Consider the following 21702-nt stretch of genomic DNA (forward strand, 5'->3'; position numbering starts at 1 on the left):
GGTGCTTGTTATGACAATGGTCAAGGTAATAAAAATGCCATGCTACCTGGTAGAAATGACAAAATGAGCAATTTTTAATAAATGTAACAGTTTTATGTAACACACTACAATAATCATATGTGTATTTTATACCTTCCTAATTCTGTTTACATCAGCACACATAATAATTTATAATTTAGAATGTAAGAATTCAATTTCTGCCTTTTTACAGTGATCATAATTATCATTACAATATGCACTGAATGTTTTATAAATGTATATGATAAGAATTCCTTCTTTTGCAGATGATGCTTGTAAAGGTTGATAACTGTGATGCCTATACCACATGCGAGGACTGCTTAAGAGCTGCTGATGCCTACTGTGGTTGGTGTACTCTTGAAAGCAGGTAAACTGTATGAAAACAACATACGCTTGTTGTTTTTGGCTTTTTCATTTTGTGTGAAATTCTTTAGGGTGCCCAAAGGAAGCAGTTATGTTGAGCCATCAGGTCAATTTTACACCAGTATGTGAAAGACCTGATTAATCAAGATGTGACAAAAAGTTACAGGCTGTATATGTTGCAGGAGAAAAAATATTTTGTTTCCTAACAAGTAGCTTAAGAGCTACTATTTATGTGTCTACTGTTTGTAAAAGGTTGCATATTTTTGTGCACTTTTTGTTTGATTTGTTTAAGTTGTTGTCCCAATTATATCAATTTTGTCAGAATTTTGGGGATCACTCATCAGTTTGCAATAACAAACAATACACCCTTTTAAATGAATTATTCTGATTTTAATGTTTAATTTGTAAAACTGGTGAACAAATTGGTTCTTTAAGGACCATTAGGGCAAAATGCAAATGAAAAAGTAGCAAATCAACCATTATTTAAACTAACTATTAATGAGTCCTTTTAAAAGAGATGCATTTTTTTCTTTCATTATAGACTTTTTATTTACAAAACATGCTGGAGGGATAGGTTCCTGACCCAGAGACTCCCCATACTCTGGAATAGACTGCCCATACATGTCAAGCAGAGTGCCTCATTGGCCCTCTTCAAAAGGAACCTTGATGATTGGATGGGAGCTAGGAAATTCACCCTGGGGATCATGTCAGTCACCGTGGTAGACAGGGGCCCAGAGAAGTAAATATTGTGGGAAGAAATATCCAGGGAATTGTTATGGCTAGGCTTGCATAGGCCCTAGGGCCGATAGTACCAACCTGTGAACCTATGAACCTATGCTTGTATATGTTAGAACTGATTGTTTTATCTTGGTTACTTTATAAATATATTTTCAACCATTTGCCTCTTTAAGAGCTTAGTAAATGATAAGGGTTACACTACTGGCCAAGATTCCTAGACATGCACTTCATGTCTCTGCAAGGTTTGTGCTGCAGCTGGTAGTGTATGGCCATGTAGATTGTATATGAACATAAACATATTGACAATCTGTTTGGCTAAAGAGTTAGCTATGTCCCAATGTCAAAACTGGAACATGGGTAAAAAGCCACATGTCAATCAAAGTAGAACAGAACAAGCACTAAACTGTATGTACAGGCTAGAGCTGATCTTATGAGACTTGAACACAGTAGTTAACATGAGCCAGTACTTCCTGGAACAAGCTGTCTACAAGCACTGAAGTAAGCTGCAGCAAAATGCAGATGTGTGCTGTCATGTACCTTGTCATGTGACCTCTTACTGGTTCCATGAAAGGGGAACAAAGGGGAGTATAAGATCATGGGAAATGGGAAATATTGCAAGCAGAGGTACTCACATAGACTTTCAATATTCCCTCCTCAATATTGTTAGAGCTGGATGCACACAATAGGAAACAGAGATGTCAGCAGACAGAAGTAAACAGAGAGTTGATAAATTGTGATGGGGAGGAGTAGCCAATGCTCAAGGGATGGGTTGTGGCACAATAAGCTAGAGGTACAAGAGACTAAGGTTAGGATGGGGTACAACCAGCATGCTTGCTGCTGACCAGCCCAGGGGAATGTCAGTTTGACTCACATGATAGCTCAGGTGAGTCTCCATGGCAGATAACAAGGGCTACACCCTGCTCTGGTAGCCTGATGACTGAGGTCTGCCAATCAAGTGCATCTGCTGTGCACTCCTTTATGGACATTCTAGCATCCACTCAGTGGGTCATCCTAGTATCAACTCTCCTGCAGCTCATGCTAGACTAATAACTGAGCCACAGCAGACAATGAAGCTGAGTTACCTGCCTAGGAAAGGTTGGAACCTCCGCCAGGAGGCATTCTGTGCCTTCTCATCCCCCACAGAAATGGGCAGAAGCTTGTGATAGCTAGCATTCCTGTGGTTCCTTGATACCTTGACATGCAGGATGGAGATAAAAGGGGAAGGATAACATTACTGAACACATCCTGCCAAATGCACAGCTTTGTAGGTACATGCCACATTGAGTATGCTATGCTGCAAATCATAGCTGCCACCTGCAGCAGCCAGCCTGACTTGCTTCACTATTTGCCCTTGCTGAAAGACACAAAGACTAAATCAGCTGTCTCACTTAGGTGCAGGTGAGATATAAAAACTACAGTGTAGCACTAGAGCCCTACAGATATGTGCATTATTGAAGATGCATGTAACTATGCGCACAACTACACAACTAAGCTACAGTGCCACATGTTTGCATCACAGCAAGTATATGGAAAAGTGCCCACAACTTCACAACAAGTCTACAGTTCCACAGATACCAGAAACCTGACATGAGGCTCACAGCCACACAGACCAACAGCTAGGCAGTATTCCACATTGAACAGCATTGCCACAACAGATAGGCAGGAAACAGAAACACCACTCATACAGTCCCCCCCCCCCCCAGTAGCCCACCTGTTAGATTGAGGAATCTATCAGAAGAAATAGCCTTTATTAGAAACACAGCTTTAAATGACAGGAAAAAGGTTACAAGCACAGTTTGGAAAGCAGTAGCTACTACAAATTCTTAAATCCATTCTTGTCTTTCCTACCTACACTGCATTTCTCACGGCTAAAGATCTTCAGGGCGGAGGTGTCACAGGTCATTGTATCAACCTGCAGTTGAAGGTAGCATCATTGAGCAGTTCAGCAAGGTCATAGAAAGCATGAGCTTTATAAAATGAACTATGGGAGAGACCCAGCAGCTAGTCCCTGAACAAGATGTGCAGAGAAACAGCATTGTCTTGCTCTCCGTGAGACAATAGGTAGGCATGCTCTGCAAGGTAGTAGCATCAGTAGCCATTTCCATAAATGTCCTGTAAAACAAGATGGTGCCTTGGGACTCAGACTGCGTCATGAGCAGTGCAGCTTAGCATGTATACATACACATTCAGCATGCAAATCCCTCACCCATAGTCTATTGGTGATATGGTATGCAGTCTGCTGGTGATATGGTATGCAGCCTAGCTATAAATTATGTCACAGTTACACTTCAATGTAATTTATCAGTTCATAGACATATGCAGAACTTAGTCTCATTAACATACATGTCAATCAAAATGGCATTTCCCTGCTGCTTAATCAGATGTTCCACTACTTTGCAAGGCAAATCACACAATGAAAAAGGTGGCACAGCATCAATACAGCAGTTTGAAGTAACTTTCTAATAGCAGAAAAGCAGTAATCAAAAGACACAGCCTAGGAAATGACACAGTCTTCTGCAGTAGCATAGTAGCAGGTACATTTCCGGCATGCTATAAATGTAAGCCCACGCCTGTAACAATGAGTACAGGTAAATATCTCAATCGCTACTATTGTTTGCTTGTACTGCATTCCACCACACAGCCTATAGATAACATATGTACCAGCATACCCACCATGTCCATCATACACATATATGCTGTGAGTCTACACTGTCTAAACAACTGCTGTTGGCCCTGCAGGTGCAAACCCAGTATTGCACCAAAGGCATCCACTATTGTAGGTTACAACACTAGTGTCACCAACCCATAAAGTTAGGGAACATCACTGTTTCAACTGTACAGCCCCATTTGTTCTTGTACAGCAGTGATTCCATCTGAACAAAAATATGCATATTATATGGATTACCCCATTGTCCACAACACAGCATATTTGTGGCACAAACAGTGTTCATATGGATTACCCCACTGTCCACAACACATCATATATCTGTGGAAAAAATAGTGTACTTATCTCTGTCCATAACTGTATTGTTGTGTATGCTGATGGCATGCCTTTGTTTTTTATTGCTAGCTTACTGTACCCAGCAGTCACTAGCCTGGAGATATGTGTCTTCTTCCCATATGTTTCCTCATGTCCTCCATTAGATGTAGATAGCAGTGATTAAACAAATTCAGCTGAGCTGAAAATAACATCCTGCTATAAATTCTCAGAACTCCTTGGCACTTCCTATTAGGAAGAGGCCTTACTTATCAACTTTTGCAGGACTATATCTGGGAGAACGTGACCTACGACATCAATGCTGTTAGTACAGAGAACTGCACAGCACAACAGTGTCAGAGGTGTGTCACCAGCATTATCAGCCAAAATAGCAGAAAATAGGTCAGCCAGTGGAAGGGACCACTTCTCAATGCAGGCCTAACTGGCAAGGAGAAGTTCCTAGTATCCCTGCCTTGGGATGATTGATAGTGGTGGTGCATGAGTCATATTTGGAGAAGTGGACACAGCCTCCAGGAGTAGACAACCTTTACATGTCTCAGAGGGAGAGCATGTCTGTAAAGCAACCATGTACTGTGTGGTATCAGGCAACCAATCCCACTACTTAGGTTTCTCACAGGTATATCAGGTATGCAAGAATATGAGATTCCAGTGGAAGTATGCATCTGTTCTGTATTAGCACAGTATGTAACACTATTTACACAAATAAGCCAGGTACTCCCATGTAGGAGGGATAATCAGATTCACTCGGTTCTGCCTTGTACTGTATAGTTACAGGTTTGAATACTATTGTGGTTACACTTGTACAGGGTGGGACAGGACAGCACGCTGATGTCAGCACCTCTGCAGAGTCTGACAATAATCAGGTCACAGTCACATGACATACAGACAAAGCATGTCTGTTTGTCTCCTGGATGGTCCTTCACCCATTTTACAGGGTGAAGGTATAGTCTTGAGCACACCTAAATTACTGCATCTACAAACAAACTGCTCACTATCCTCTCCCTTGTGACTGACAGCTCCAGTAATGTTACCTATGTGGCTTCAGCACCAGCAGAGAAGCACACTGCCTCCATTGTGGATATATCCACCAAATGGCAGCCTAGAAGGAAAGCCCAATGCTGTCATATGGCACAGCCAGCCCCTGATGTGTAGGAAGTACTAGGGCTCAATCAATAGATTTGTAGGTCTGCCATCTAGGCACTGTCTGCTGATACCCGGGACAACACAGAGATGATTGGTGTACTGTGCAGCTTCTGTGAGGCTGTCACCTATCACTTAAGACTTCCTGATGAGGCCATAATGTTTTGGAATTATGCCATACTAGGGCCCATGAGTACAGTGGTAGCACATTGTTACTGTCATATCTCCATGTGGAGGAGAGTAAGTGCGACAATAAATGTCCTGTCCGGCAGTATTGTCTGTGATAAGGACTGAGTATGTTTGAATGGTGGTCGTGTTGGGAGGCCATCACATGGTACACAGTCTGCTGCTGCAGATTTAGGGGTCTGTCACTGTCCCTTCCGATATCATGGGCAGTAATGACTGCAAACCTCCAAGGGTAGAAAGTTGTCCCAGCAGTGTACATGCATGTCTCAGTCCTGTTGTAGCACAACTTTCCTGTCATGGGCAGGCCTGTAGTGACACCACAACAAGCCAGTGTAATGGTTCCATATCCCAAATTCTTAATAGCACCTTCTGTTCTGTGTCACAGAGCAGTAGTGCCACCCGCTGTCTGGTATTGTTGAACATTCCCTTTGACATAGAATATCTGTTGCCAGTAGACTATGTGTCATTGTTTCCTTTAATTACCACCTGTGGAAATGATGATGTCTGTGACCCACTATGCCCTCCCTCCTGTATAGTGCATGTTGGAGATGTCTGATGCAGAGTATGACTTGACTGTGCACTGCCCAGCATAGTCTTTAACTAACACTGCATGCATCATGTTTACTCTGTAAGACACCACACTGTTATTGTATGCACATCACGAGGTCATACACCTGGACTTGACACTGTCATTTTGCCTTAATAGCCACTTACTATGTCTATAGTCATATGGGGAGTATGAAGTGGTTGCTTCATGGTGTCTCTTAGCCTGGATCTCAAGTACTGATTATGACTGGGGCAACAACAGTGGGTCTGGAGGCTCCCCAGATAGAAGTATGGTCTACCTGCTTCTTGGTAATTCTGTTAAGCAGCATGCAACATGTTATGACCATCTTGCAAATGGTGGCAGAGGCAACAGCAGAGCCCCCCAGAGGTGTCCAGGTAGTGGAACTCTGGCTTCAGTAGGTTAAACACACACTCAGTGATGCTGATGGTTTGCACATGAGTGGTTGTATACTGCTGTTCAGTGATATTATGTAGGTTCATTATGGTTTTCATCAACCACAACCAGGGATCAAATAGGTGTCCTGCATCACCTGAAACTGAGCACAAACATGTGGTGGTGGTGGGGACAAGTGATGAGTACAAACAATCTTATATCTTTTTCTCTACGTATATTATATACACACACACACACACACACATATATATATATATATGTATATATATATATATATATATATATATATATATATATATATATATGTATGCATGTATATGTCTATATGTATGTATATACTTATATTTATCTATATTTATATATAGATAGATGTAGAGATATATGCATGTGTATGTTTTCTTCCCACAGCAGATACACTTACCACTAAGGAGCCATGTAGAATATACCTGTGTAGGAAAAGATAATATAGATGAGTTTTATGCCATATATGGATATCATGAGCACTGCTGTGGAGCTGTGCAGTCACACTAATAATCACCCCCCCCCCCGTGTGTTGCTCACTGCCTGGCAGTTTATGGAATGGTAGCCCTTCCTATTGACATTCCATTGTCCTCAGACATATAGCGGGGTCTTTGTTGCAACACGTGTGCAAGATATGGCACCCAGTACTTTGAGGAGATGGGCAGTGTCTTACAAATCACACACAGGGTTGGCTGTCATCAGCATTCATAGCAAAAAAAAAGTAAATATTCTACAGTCTGAGCACCTCCAATGTATCCAATGTGTACTCATTTATCTCTGGAAGATTCCTGTAGTAAATGTGATCAGAGCTACCCATACCTTACTACCTACATTCTTCCCCATCTTTTGAGTAGGTAATAAATGTCAACCACTCCTGTATACCTCTGGCCACACAAAAATGGTCATTCAGCTGCTGAATTTTAAGGTGGTGGCATGTAATCAAGTGATGTCATCATTTTCATTTGTGCCACCTGCTGCTGTATTTCATCAACTGGTATGAGACTGAGGTGCTTATAGTCACCAAGTGCTATGTCACAAATGCCATTCCTGCACCAAGCATGTCCGCTTGTTGTAATTTTGAAAGTTTCCATGTCCTGCTTACTCTTATGCTGCTGTACAACTTGCTCTGTGTCACTCTGAATAACAACTTACTTTTAAAGTCACACATTAGGCACTGATTAGATTGTGCATCTTCATTTGCGTATTATTATGGAGTCATTTGTATAAGCCATTTTCCACAGTGTTGTCTTCAAGCCTCCTTCACACCACTTGCCACTGTGAACTGCGATAAATCTGCCTCTCATACAAAGGTGGATCGTGTACTACACAAAATGGTTATGAATCCCAGCCATTGAGGTAATGGCACTTGGCCACATGCTCTCCAGATTAAAGCCGGTGTTTATGTGATATGTTCTGAAAAAAGTAGAAATTCAGAAGTCTGGACATTCTTTCAATAATCTATTTTTTCTATATAACCAGTCAGAGAATGATAGTTTCTTCAAACATGGGAAAAAATAAAGACTGATACTGCAAAGGTCCATGTGAAAATAAGTCTCGTAAAGTTATACTGAGTGATCAGAACAACAGGCACATCTGATCACGTTTCTTAGTTGCTACCTAGTGGCCTCTGCTTCAGAAGTGGTCAGAACAAAGATTTATTTGCCAAGAAAGAAAAGTAGCAAGTCTGCACAGACTCTGACCAGTCACAAACTCACAAATGTGTATCTCAATTCCATCTAATGAACTTTGTTATGGAATAAACAAAGGAGCTAATCTTTACAAGTTTCTCTTGCTACTTTTCTGAATTGGAATACACATTTGTGAGTTTGTAACTGGTCATAGTCTCTGCAGACTTGCTACTTGGTTTTTATGTGAGGTCTGGTTTTCTTCATATTATTTGCCAAACCAAATTTGCTGCAGTGTTTTCATGCTCTTCATGCTAACCAATACATTCTTATTATTTTTGTAACTAACCTCTCATTACATTTACTTTTGTTGGACAAAGGAAAGTGTAACTGGTTTACCTGACTTTTATTTGTTTGAGGGAAGTGAAAGTGCTAAGGATGTACATTGTTTTAATAAGATTAGCTTTTGTCACTAAAATATCAAGTTCTAGTTTTTTAGTTAATTCACAGGACTATTCACATTTATTAAATTATTTTCCATTATGTATATTATATTTGTGCAAATTTTACATTGAGTCCTTTTGTATGGTGAAGATCACAAGTAAGTGAATGCATGGCTAGTACGAACATCAGATTGGTCTCAAGACAGATTTATTTTAAGACGTCCATTTGAAATGAGGCCAGAGCATAACTTGTCTCACTGCCTGAATTTGCTGAGTGTAGTAAGCAACTGTTAAAACCTGACTCTCCTGCTATATAAACCTGTTTACTTAAAAAGTTCAATAAAAAAGAAAAATGGAAAAATAATTTGGAAAAGGGAAATTCTGACAACACACTCTCCTGTTATATAAACCTGTTTACTTCAAAAGTACAATAAAAAAGAAAAACGGAAAAATAATTTGGAAAAGGGAAATTTTGGCCACATAAAAGAAGAGAAAAACACAGACAAAAAACAAATTAGAAGAGCGAAAAGTATGTTGTAGAAAGGGGGAAAAAAGCATGGTATCACTCATATAAAGTCACCTGTTACTTTGAATACCCCCTTTTTGCATGTCTTAAAAGGTGATCACTGTATCAGTCTCACCTTCAGCAAAGGTGAAATCAGAGCCAGAGATGGTAAATGAATTTCTGTTTGCAAAGGTACTATCACTGGCATTGTGTAAATCATTGCTGCTTAAAGGTACTAACACTGGCATTGTGTAAATCATTGCTGCTTAAAGGTACTAACGCTGGCATTGAGTAAATCATTGCTGCTTTGTATTCAGAGTTAGTTCATATTCGAACACTCAGAGAAGTGAAATGGCCGAATATTGAAACTTTTATTGTGGGGTGCTGCACCCCCATCCCCCACTAAATATATATACCAACTCCGAGATCGCACTACAGTAAGGAAAGGGCAAATATTCTAATCCTCATTGTACTGTGATCCCACAATCCAAATGTCGATATCCGTTGGTTTCGCTCTTCTGTGTGTTCAACATTGTTGTCTTTCGACAACATAATAGGAACCCCTCAGAGTCAACCATTTATACCCATCATAAGTAACACTATACTGCCCTCTGCAGCAGTAGCACTGCATGTGTCCCAGATAATGAATAACAGACATACATTATGTACTGTTCGCTTTGTACATTATCATTGTCATCATCTTCAGTGTCGGCAGTGCCAGCATTAGACACTGATATTCATCATGGCAGACTAGCAGATGTCTAGCTTTGCCTAACACTATACTGCCCTCTGCAGCAGTAGCACTGCATGTGTCCCAGATAATGAATAACAGACATACATTATGTACTGTTCGCTTCGTACATTATCATTGTCATCATCTCCAGTGTCGGCAGTGCCAGCATTAGACACTGGTATTCATCATGGCAGATGAGCAGATGTCTAGCTTTGCCTAACACTATACTGCCCTCTGCAGCAGTAGCACTGCATGTGTCCCAGATAATGAATAACAGACATACATTATGTACTGTTCGCGTTGTACATTATCATTGTCATCATCTCCAGTGTCGGCAGTGCCAGCATTAGACACTGGTATTCATCATGGCAGACTAGCAGATGTCTAGCTTCGCCTAACAGTGAACTGACTGTCATTACCTTTTATCCTTCAGAGCATTAATTGCTAAATGAGTCTGTCAGATATGCAGCTGTATGATTCACCTGAAGACAGGCAGCACCAAAGTAGGAACCAAACTAAAAGCATTTATCTCCCATAAGCCTACCAGAATATGTAATTTGGTTGTCTTGTCATTCTTTTTTGATAACTTCTATGGGCAATAGATGCATTCCCCCTCCTCACAGGAAATGTGTTGGGATAACAGAAAATTATTTTACTCAGGGTCACTTGCAGAAGATATAACTTTTTGAAAAAGGCATCTGTGAGAGGCTGTTTAATGGGTTACAATACAATGTTTTTCCATTTGTAGAGATACCAGTTCTTCAGGACTCACAAACCACAGTCCAGAGTCATTGCTTTCATGACTAATAACTTTCAGAATTTAAAAACTGCAAAAAGAGGGAAAAATATTACTTAATTTTCAGAACATGAGCACCTCTATACCCCCAAGACTGTAAGCAGAACTCTAAAACAGTCATTTCTGCAAGCCAGTCAAATAGCTCCCCCAGCTTTAAGAAACTCTATTTCCTTATAAAAACAAAATTGGTAATCTTGGTAGCAGATAAGATTTACTTTTCTGTAGTCTTGTCTATCAGAGCTCTCCATTATTTAAAGCACAGAAGGTCTGCAATTACACTTGGTTCTTAAATAATATTTGCAGACTATTCAGTCTCTTAGACATATAGACAACATCAGAGACACAAATTTTGCTTTAATCCTTGAACAGAATGTGCTCGTATGTGGTCAGCTGTGCATATGATGCAAAGAGCAGGGCTACCTGTCCAGGGGTTGTTTACCACCATTCCTGACTGCACCACTCAACATTACCTGAGGACATAAATTTACTGATTAAGGATGCCACTTTCTGTGATATGTACCCTTTGTGCCAAGACAAGTACGTTGCTTAATGGTCTGCCAGAAAAATGAAACATATCAACTGCTGCATAACAGATAGTTTACACATCTTTCCAAAAAAATTGAGTAATTATCCAAATATCAAGGCATAATTTTTAGGCATTACATTTTTTGCAAGGAAGATAAAACTAAATGATGAAATTGCTTGACTGCATAAATTGGCATGAATGGCCCTGTTACTTAACATGGCTAAAATGATGCATTCCCCGTTATTTCCAAAATAATAGACCTTTTTTAAGAGGACAACTGGGGGAGTGTCAGTATATGTATGTATGTATGTATGTATGTATGTATGTGGCTGTGTTTATGCATATCTCCAGGACAGATATACAAATTGAGATCATTGGCTTTAAAACTAAATCTGAAACAGATACCTGTAGGAAGGCTTCATTAAAAGTAGCAGAAGACGCAGTAGAGTTTCACTGTCTGCTTGCTACAGAACTGCTGGCAGTAAATGAAATGGAACATCTTTTTCTTTGATAGCATGATGTTCATCCATATAATTCTAATAATGAGAGACAGTAAAAATTCACTGAGCATTTTCATCATGATTAGGTAACTCCTACTTGAGACATTGTTTCATTTATTTTAACAATTATATTTAAAAACAGTATTTTTGTTGTATGTGCCATTGCATAAGGAAGAGAGGAAAACAGTAATAGCCTTTATAGTACCTAACCTAGGCTAGCCTAATTTGTTTTACATCACTAACACAGGAGCCTTTAATCAGATAGTGGCTGCAGAAACAAAAACATGAGTAAAACAATGGGCCAGATTCCAAAATAGTTGCTCTCAGGGTAAGTCTGCCCTGATTCCTAAAGACTTGCTCTCAGTGCAAGTGATTTATTTATGCATAAGGCCTATCTATAAACAGACTTACACCAGGGAGCAGATTCCAAAAGACCTGCCCTCACTGTGTAAATGGTCAGTTACACGGAGAACAAGTCTTTTGGAATCAGACCCAATCTATCAGTCTGACTAAACAGTTTGCACTGGGTGCTGTGCTCTTTCTCTCTCTCTCTCTCTCTCTCTCTCTCTGTGCACGCACTTGCAAGCGCGGGCATGTGTGTGTGTGTGTGTGTGTGTGTGTGTGTGTGTGTGTGTGTGTGTGTGTGTGTGTGTGTGTGTGTGTGTGTGTGTATACATATATATATATATATATATATATATATATATATATAGTTTGCTAATAAAATTGGGAGATGCTCCACAGATGGAAAACTCAAAAGATGGATGTTGGAATGCCCATCTTGCTGAACATCTCTGTATTGAAAGTTCATATCAGCATTGATTGATATGAACTTGTAGTACTGTACAGAAATTGCGGTACAGAGCGGTTTGGGAAATTCATCCCTTTCCTCACTGTAGTGCAATCTCCAAGTTGGAATATATAGTTAACAGAGGATTTGGGGGGTACAGAGGGGCTTGCCCCCTGAAAAAACGTGATGTGAGGTGTAGAAGTTTAGTGTACCTGTGCTCCTACACAGATATCATGTGATATGTTCGATTTTAATGTCGAATCTGCTGAATTCATTCAGCTGACTCAATATTGTGATGTGTTGAATGCTTTTTTTTCATACTTTTTATTCTGTGCTCTGAGCAGGAATTATTTTGTCCTGCGACGTTTTGATAGTAAATCTATATATATATATATATATATATATATATATATATATATATATATATATATACTGGTCTACTTCAGCAGTCTGGAAAAACAAAAGACTGAAAATTCAAAATACTGAATGATGGAATTTGCCCCTTCTCCATTGTTGTGAGATCTTGGAGTTAGTATATATAGTTAGGCGGGGGTGTGAGGGGTGCAGGGGGCATAGCCGGCCTTAGGCATAGGCCAACTAGGCGGCCGCCTAGGGCGCTGCTCTAGTAGGGGAGCTTTTCCAGTAAATTGGATGGTGTAAGTAGACAAGGATGGGGGCACCGGGAGGTGTTGATGGTGCTATGGAGCCCTTTTGCCTAGGGCACCAGTTGACCAAAGGCCAGTCCTGGCAGGGGGGCTTGCCCCTGCATTAAAAATGTGTTCAGTATTTTGAATTTTCAGCCTTTTGGGATTCAGTCTTTTGTTTTTCATTCTTCTGAAGTAGACCCATATATACACACATACTGATTTAATTCTTTTGAGGTAAAGCACCCTCCAGGAGTAAAGGACACAGTACCACAGAAGGGGCACACCTGTCCTGGCTGAAGGGACAAGAGTGAGTGATGTGAAAAAAAATTGCTATGTGGACCAAGAAAATATGCTGGAGAAAAAGGAAACACAATATTTAATTAATTCATATGGTGGCTTTTTATTTCTGTATTTATTTTTCATACTCAGTAGACTAAAATATGTTTGCCTGACCAGTGGCTGCTGTTTAAAGATTAAATTCACAAAACAAAAATGTACTTATTTATTTATTCATTTGTTGACAGAGTAGTGCACAGATCTTAGTGGAGTATTTTCAGGCACATCACAGTTTATACAATAACACCAAGAATATAATAATTAATCAATGTTATATTGTTAACTTTGATTAAATCGAAAATCAGTACAAAAAAACATTACACAACATATCAACAACATACATGCAATTTTAATTTCACTAGCTAGCTAATGATGTAATTTTGTTGGTATGAGCTCCATGTAATAACAGTGTGACAGCAGCTGTGCAGCAGAGGTGTGACATGTAGATATCTGCATTTTTTTCCATTTTTCACAGACAGTGTAGTTTGTGTTTACATGTATGTCTTGTAGCTTGTGTTTACATGTATGTCTTTGTGTACATATCAGTGTGTGTGTGTGAGTATTTAGGGATGCATGTGTGAATGTGATTTTTTTCAGAATACTTTGTTTTGGCTTTTATTTTATTTATTTATTTATTTATTTATTTATTTATTTATTTATTTATTTTTTGGGATATCATCTGTCTGGCCTTTCCCTAGTAGGATTCATTGTTATCTGGCCTTCAGCCATTTGAGATCGCTAATGAAACTATTCAATACAGAGTAAAAATAAAAAGCACGTGCCTTAAGTCTAACTCTAATTGCACACACACACACACACACACACACACACACACACACACACACACACACACACACACACACACACACACACACACACACACTTTCTCTCTCCGTTATTCTTCCTGCTTCTACACTTGCTGCCATTTTAGTTAAATTAATAGACACATCCAATAATGCGTCCTCTGTGTCTATATGTTCCTGTCAGATAGTCAGTTAATGATAGACTCAGATCAATCTGGAAGCTTCCCAGTATCACACTGAAATGAGCTGCACTTGTGGAATTGACTTTACTGGCCAGTGTGGGAAGTCTGAGTAAGTACTTCCCTAGAAGACAAAATTTTCATTCACACTACTACCAACAACTGGAAACCAATAGAAAGAAATGGCGCAACCAAAAGTCTACCACTTGAGTACTGTGTGAAACCTGAAATCAAAAACAACTAAAGCCAGTAGATGAGTAAAAACAACAAAACGGGATTAAAAAAGTGATAACCAAAGCAAAAGAATGAAAAACATGGTGTCAAATGGGTGAGGCAATTTAACTGACAAACTGAGTAAATATTTAAAAAATAAAACAATTAACTGTCAAATAAACCACAGCACAGCAGTTTGAAAGCTACAACAGCAGTGGCTTAACTTTAGAGTACAATAGAAAAGTGTGTGTCTTTACAGTAAATGAGGTTCAGCCACTATTTTCTTTCAAGTATACTACAAATTTATTATGGCATCAGTGGTTCTACTCTCTCTGTAGCAGCTTTTACATCCTGCACATGACACTGCAGAGTAAAGTAAGGCCGTGCAGGGTACTAGTTTTCTTCACCTCGCTGGAGGTGATACATTAAAGTTATTGAATGCATTTAATTTTTTCAGTGTGATATACCCGCTAACAAAGAAAAATCCAAGCGTTATTGTGATCCTAAAAAGGACTTGTCATATATTTACCTTTTGTTTTTTTGCTGGAAATTAAGGCCTACAAGAGGCCTGTATGATGAAATGAGGAACAAAGATAAACAGGGCCCTACTACAAGCACTTTTGACTAAAAATGTAACTTGTTTAGGCTGCTGCTCACTCTCAAACTTGTATGTGAGTTTGGGCAAGCAGCTGAGGCGAGAGTAGGAGGGGTTCAGGGTGTAGATTAAGGCAGAGGAGTTTTAGGGTTAGAGAATGGGGGGAGCTTTAAGGTGAGGGGTGCAAGAAGGGAGTTCTAGGTTTAGGGAGTGAGGGGGATTAGAGTTAGGAAGCAGGAGGGGAGTTTGGTGTTAGGAAGTGGGAAGGAAGTTTAATGGTTAGGGAGTAGAAAGGGAATATTTGGTTTAGGGAACACTTGAGGAATTCAGGTTTAGGGATGAGGGTTGAAGTTTTAGGGTAAGGGATTGAGAAAGATTAGGAACTAGTTGTGAGTTTTAGAGTTACAGTTAGGGCTCTTGTAGGGCTATACAGTTTTATAGGGATGGATGTTGAGATGGCAAAGTAGCTACAGGTGATTGGGCTAGTTGGAGTTTCAAGCACTTGCTTTTTCAAGCAAGTGGCTGAGAACACGTGTGTCATGAGTTACTAGCATGTAGACCCAGATAAACACTCTCAGTCTGAAGAACTACATTATTCAGTATTGGGGATAGCATTCTATGTGGCAAAAAATATAAGAAGCAAACCATCAGTGTGTTATAACCCAGAAGAAAGCTGTGAATGTGAACAGAGCAGCAGAATTAACTAGAGTTCAGATTAATGATCTTGGCGTAGATATGGATTATGTAAAATTAAAAGTGGCAAAAGTCCTTTAAAATTAGAATAAATCTGTTAAGGTATGGTATAATGTAAAACTGCTTCAAACAATCTAGCAGCAAAGTGACCTACCAGTTTGCTTGATGACACAATTAAAGATGAAAGGCATATGTTAAAAAGCCAGCATACATTAGATTGTCTTTAAGTAGTACATCATGAAGAGTCCACCATGAAGAGTCCACATCTTTTCCTTGAGACTACCAGTAGGATCTTTTCTATTATACAGCTCTTCTAGGAGTTCTTAAACTCATGAATACTTGATTTTTAAACTTTTTTACACTGACTAAGCATGTTTCAGCTTGTTCTTCCCATTCAGAGAGGGCTTTTGGCTACCATGCTGTAGATGTTAATGTTATCCACAGAAAGGTATAGCTTTCATTCTAACTGCTTTGTACTTTCAGTAACAGAAGACACTTATTTTTGAAAATGTACATTATCTGAATACAGGTTTGTGCTTGATATGATTTAACTTACTTCACGTAATATACAAGGACACCCTGTTCCTTTAAAGTATGAATGTGGAACAGAGATGTTTTTGATAAGAAAATGTGGGAATCTGCTAATAATGTGAAATATCTAAGAAGTTTGCTTATTTCTAACTCTTCATCTTTGTATGTCTCAGGTGTTCTTCAAAACAGGAGTGCACCGATGCAAACAAGAGGATGTACTGGACAGGCTTAAGCCAAGGCAAGCAGAAGTGTCCATCAATGAACATCACACAGTCACACATCAACAAAGCTGAAACTATAACAATGGTAAGTCTAGTAAAACTGATACTTATGAAGTAAAAGTATATCTGGAAGCTCATTTTTATCAACCTTTTAACTGGCCCTTGTATCATATTTGACTATGGGTGACTGCACTTCAGTGTCACTTTCTCAGTATATTGCTGTTGGCAGCAGAGAAGCTTAGTTTATAATTTCCCAAGGAAGTGATTTGTCCTCACATATTAACACTTTTCAGTATGTATCCCTCTTTTATAACACTATACCTATTGACTTTTAACTTAGAGGTACTAGGGTTCTCCCTGAATTCTGTATCCATATATGCCAATTTCAACATGCTGTTATATACTACAGGATATAGGTAACATATTTGCCTTCTCAGATCTTTTATGAATCAGCTTTTGAGCATGTATCTTTGACATTCTCATCACTTATTCAATAATGTTATTTTTATCATTATTTTCCATGCTTTTGTACCTTATATGACTAAAAACAGAATTTTAAGTTATTCATCATTGTTACTGCAAAATGTTTATTTTGCAACACTGAACATTTTTGTTATGGATGCAGTGGTAATGGAGAACACTAGACCCTGCGTAAGTGCAAATCCAGAATATTAAGTGAGATGGTTACACAAAGTCCAGTGTTCTCTATTATCATCTGAAACTGTTATTGCCATTAAATATGATAAAAGTAAAAGGCATTCCATTATCACTGAGTATATCTATTGGCTGTCTGTAACATTATTTAGAAAAATTGTTAACACTGAATGCGTAACATGCCTTTCAAATGTGAAGCATTGAGGAACGTGGACTTTTTAAGATTCAAAATGAGGCACATTCCTCATAATTAGGTACACTTGAGAGGTATGACTAACAATAATGGTGTTTCTACCCATTGTTTTTAGCTTTGCCCTTGTTTCTTGAGCAAAGAAGTTGAGAGCAATGGCTGAAAAGTTATTCAACTATAACATTCTGAGAACTACGCACAAACAGTGGTGCTGTTTAGTGTTCCCCATTATCACCATAGATGGCATGTAGCATCTGCCAGCTGGGTTCAGCTATCATGTGGGACGAGTCATTGCTTGAGTTTGCCATCATTCAGTCAGTCATTACGTAAGATGTAAAACAGTCCTTGTAATTTGAATGAGAGATTCATGTCTCCACTGGCTGACCAGCTCCACCCTTCTATATTGTCTTTAAAATGTCCCGTAAAGAACTTTAGTTAGATTTTTTTTATTATTTAATCCATGTTTTATCCTAGTGTAGTTACTTTTTTCTAGTCTTGCACACACTGGAGAAGTAGGACAAGAAATCAGATAGATACATAGGAGTAGGCAGTGACTGTAGAACATTGTTTTGTGTAAATGTTAAAGTGGCATCCCCTTCTTGGAGATACATAGGAGTAGGCAGTGACTGTAGAACGTTGTTTTGTGTAAATGTTAAAGTGGCATCCCCTTCTGGGATATACATAGGAGTAGGCAGTGACTGTAGAACGTTGTTTTGTGTAAATGTTAAAGTGGCACCCCCTGTGGCAGATACATATGAGTAGGCAGTGATTGTAGAATGTTCTTTTGTGTAAATCTTAAAGTGGCATCCCCTGCTGGGAGATACATAGGAGTAGGCAGTGATTGTAGAATGTTGTTTTGTGTAAATGTTAAAGTGGCATCCCCTTCTGGGAGATACATAGGAGTAGGCAGTGACTGTAGAACGTTGTTTTGTGTAAATGTTAAAGTGGCATCCCCTTCTGGGTTTGTGACATTGCCATTATGGACAGAGCTTCATGCATATCTGGTTATTAAACCTCTATGCCAACTGGGTTATCTGTTTATGTTATCAGAACGCCTTAGGTGAATATTGTTAACCTACCCTGATGTTTTGTGGGCTTGGACTCAATTATATTATCTTAAGGGAATGAGTTAGCAGATATCTTACCCCCAACATAAAACCCGTGTTTATTTTTAGCCTATTTTACACACATTTTCACTTAAATTGGTTTTGCTTATATTAGCAACACCATTTTCAGGTGCTGAACAAGACCAGGCTATGTGGTCACCTAGACATTAAGTGCTTTCTTGTAAACAATACCCCCATCCTAGGTCCAAGGTTTTGTCCTAGTGTGTCTATTCTGGGTAAATGTGTCTTATTCTTTGAAAGAACGATCATGAGAGCAATTATGTGGCTTATTTATTTATTTTTTGTCTGTCCCCTGCTATTAGCATATTTTATTGCAGAGGACCTAGAAAAAGGATATGGTCACTAAAAAAAGTTGTATACAGCCGACATTGAGCTTACAACTTGCAAAATGAATGGTGGGCGTCAAATGTGATGTCACTTGAGTAACAGCTATGAGCAGGATAGATTAAGGTTAGACCGTGTCAGTGATAACTGGCTGTTGGGACATGGACTATTCCTCCAGCACAAATTAAAAAGTCAGAGATTGTGGAAGAGGTTGAAATCCACTAGCTAGGTAAAGTTGATTTTTACACACAGTATTGATTCTGGAACCAGACTTCTTCAATGAGGATGGTTTGTCTTTTACTCTAGAGTTGCACCTTTTGAAAAGGACCTAGCAGCATGTGGGAATATTTCCAACTCCACAGTTGGGTGCCATACATTTGAAGTTTGTGCAGTAGACACAACAGTCTCCTCAATGCAATTATGAGTTTCAGAAATGAAAGCTGATTGTTTGTGCATATGCACGTAATAGATATCCAGAGTATTCAGCCCTCTTAGACGCAATGAGAAAAGTACTTGAGACAGTACTGTCTACTGGTCTTGTACTTCTAAAGGGAAACATAACAGTCACATGGGGAAAGATGGAGACATATGGATGCAAATTACTGGGATGAATGTCGGCCCTAATCTAAACACAAATGATTTTATTGTTATTAGACTTCTACACTAGTCATGGTTACAAACTGGGCCAGCTGCTCCCCTGGCAATGAGGGATAAGGCCCAGACTACACCCCAGCCACCCAGGGTTCAATTAATGACTGGGTGACTGACAGAGTGGCAGGGAGGAATGGGCCTTACCATTCCAGGGGGAGAGGAGGAGGACAATCTTGAGGATCGTTCTCAAACAATGATCCTTGGGGAGTCTGGAGACCTTTGAGGAAGGGGTGTAGTCCTAAGAGGGATTAAGGTAGGAACATCATATAAGCTGCAGAGGAGGCAGGGGTGATACATCCATATTGCATTACATACCACCTCTAGGTACTACCAAGAGACCACAGTGGAGGGTAGAAATGGGGTAGAGTATTTAAAGGCTTCCCCTGATAGTGAGTCATCCAGCCCCTCCCCCCCCAGGATGCACTTGGGATCCACATTGGCCCCAGCCTACATGGAGGAATTCCAGGTGTGCTAAAAAGAAGACTAGCAGACCTGAGCAATGGACATGAGGCAACGGGGAAGAATGACATAGGATGAAGCAAAAGGGATGCCAAAAAAGTGGTCTGGTGTGGTCTGTTGCCAAATGGTGTTACTCTCATTGGACCTCTACACTAGTCATAGCTTTATAGTAACAAACATAGTATTTAGAAATGTAGCTGCTGATACATGCAGTAAAATAATAAAAATGACAGATGGCACCTAAAAATTCAAAACTGGTTATTCAATGCATCCTAAAAACTCAGCACTAGCCATCCATGAGTACAGAAAATACTATTTTAGAGCCGGCATTTAAACAGTAATTAAAAAGGAATACTAGACAAAATGCATATAACTGTATCTGATCTAACCTACTTCTACTTAACTGCAACCAATGCTGACTGTGGTCTTGCAAAATATACTTGTTTATTTCATAAGTATCTGCTTTATTTATCCTCACTTTGCATGTACAGTTGCTAATGTTACATGAGCATTATGTATGTTGCATAGTACTACTGTAAATAAATCTTGTGCCGCTTTGTATATAATGCTACTGTTACCCGAGTATTCTCTATGTTGTATATGTACTACTGTAAATAGTGTGAAACTTTATATGTAATGCTACCGTTGCCCAAGTATTCTGTATGCTGTGTAGTACTACTGTAAATAGTTCTTGTGAAACTTTGTATGTAATGCTACCGTTACCCAAGTATTCTGTATGCTGTGTAGTACTACTGTAAATAGTTCTTGTGAAACTTTGTATGTAATGCTACCGTTACCCAAGTATTCTGTATGTTGTATATGTACTACTGTAAATAGTTCTTGTGAAACTTTGTATGTAATGCTACCGTTACCCAAGTATTCTGTATGCTGTGTAGTACTACTGTAAATAGTTCTTGTGAAACTTTGTATGTAATGCTACCGTTACCCAAGTATTCTGTATGTTGTATATGTACTACTGTAAATAGTTCTTGTGAAACTTTGTATGTAATGCTACCGTTACCCAAGTATTCTGTATGCTGTGTAGTACTACTGTAAATAGTTAGTGTGAAGCTTTATATGTAATGCTACCGTTACCCAAGTATTCTGTATGCTGTGTAGTACTACTGTAAATAGTTCTTGTGAAACTTTGTATGTAATGCTACCGTTACCCAAGTATTCTGTATGCTGTGTAGTACTACTGTAAATAGTTCCTGTAGAGCTTTGTGTGTCCTTCCCAGTAAATAAATGGAAATAAGTAAATAAAATAAAATAAATGGTGCTAACCAGCTGCATTCTCAGTTTAGCCCAGTGGACTGTGTGGCATTATATTTTATTATAAACTCACTTCTTTTTCCACCAAAAGCTGCGTAATAATTTTGTCTTGCCTATCATCTAACATGGCACACTATAATATTGTGGCTTGCAAACCACGGAACTTAACCAGCACCAATCTTTTGAAAGCATGTAGCAACAGGACTGTCATATTTTAAATTCTCTATATATCCTTTTTATGTTTCTGTAATCAGTATGTAAAGTTATACTCCGTTAGTTCTTTGCACGCCTTGTGTGTAAGTACCCACGCGGACCCTTACTTCTTGTTTTGTTCTGGTAGCATGGCTTTCAAAATGACTACATATCAGCAGACTAACTAGATAACTTTTCTTACAGTTTAATTTCTCAAAGTCTTTTAGGTTTCTAATACCATGCAACCTTTGATGTTAGACAAATGTTCTCTT

The 21702-nt window shown here is 39.1% G+C and overlaps 1 protein-coding gene across 2 annotated transcripts in view; it reads left to right on the forward strand.

Annotated features, from left to right (window-relative positions):
* Positions 1-21702, forward strand: part of PLXND1 (plexin D1) — an 817829-nt gene that overhangs the window by 328663 nt on the left and 467464 nt on the right. For both annotated transcript variants that reach the window (XM_044078628.1, XM_044078629.1), the window contains exons 4-5: positions 285-385; positions 16514-16646. In XM_044078628.1, coding sequence (XP_043934563.1) covers positions 285-385; positions 16514-16646 — 234 coding nt within the window. The remainder of the gene's footprint in view (positions 1-284; positions 386-16513; positions 16647-21702) is intronic.

Source organism: Protopterus annectens, chromosome 7.part1 (genome assembly GCF_019279795.1).
Source record: "Protopterus annectens isolate FY-2018-M chromosome 7.part1, PAN1.0, whole genome shotgun sequence".
Taxonomy (NCBI): Eukaryota; Metazoa; Chordata; order Ceratodontiformes; family Protopteridae; genus Protopterus; species Protopterus annectens.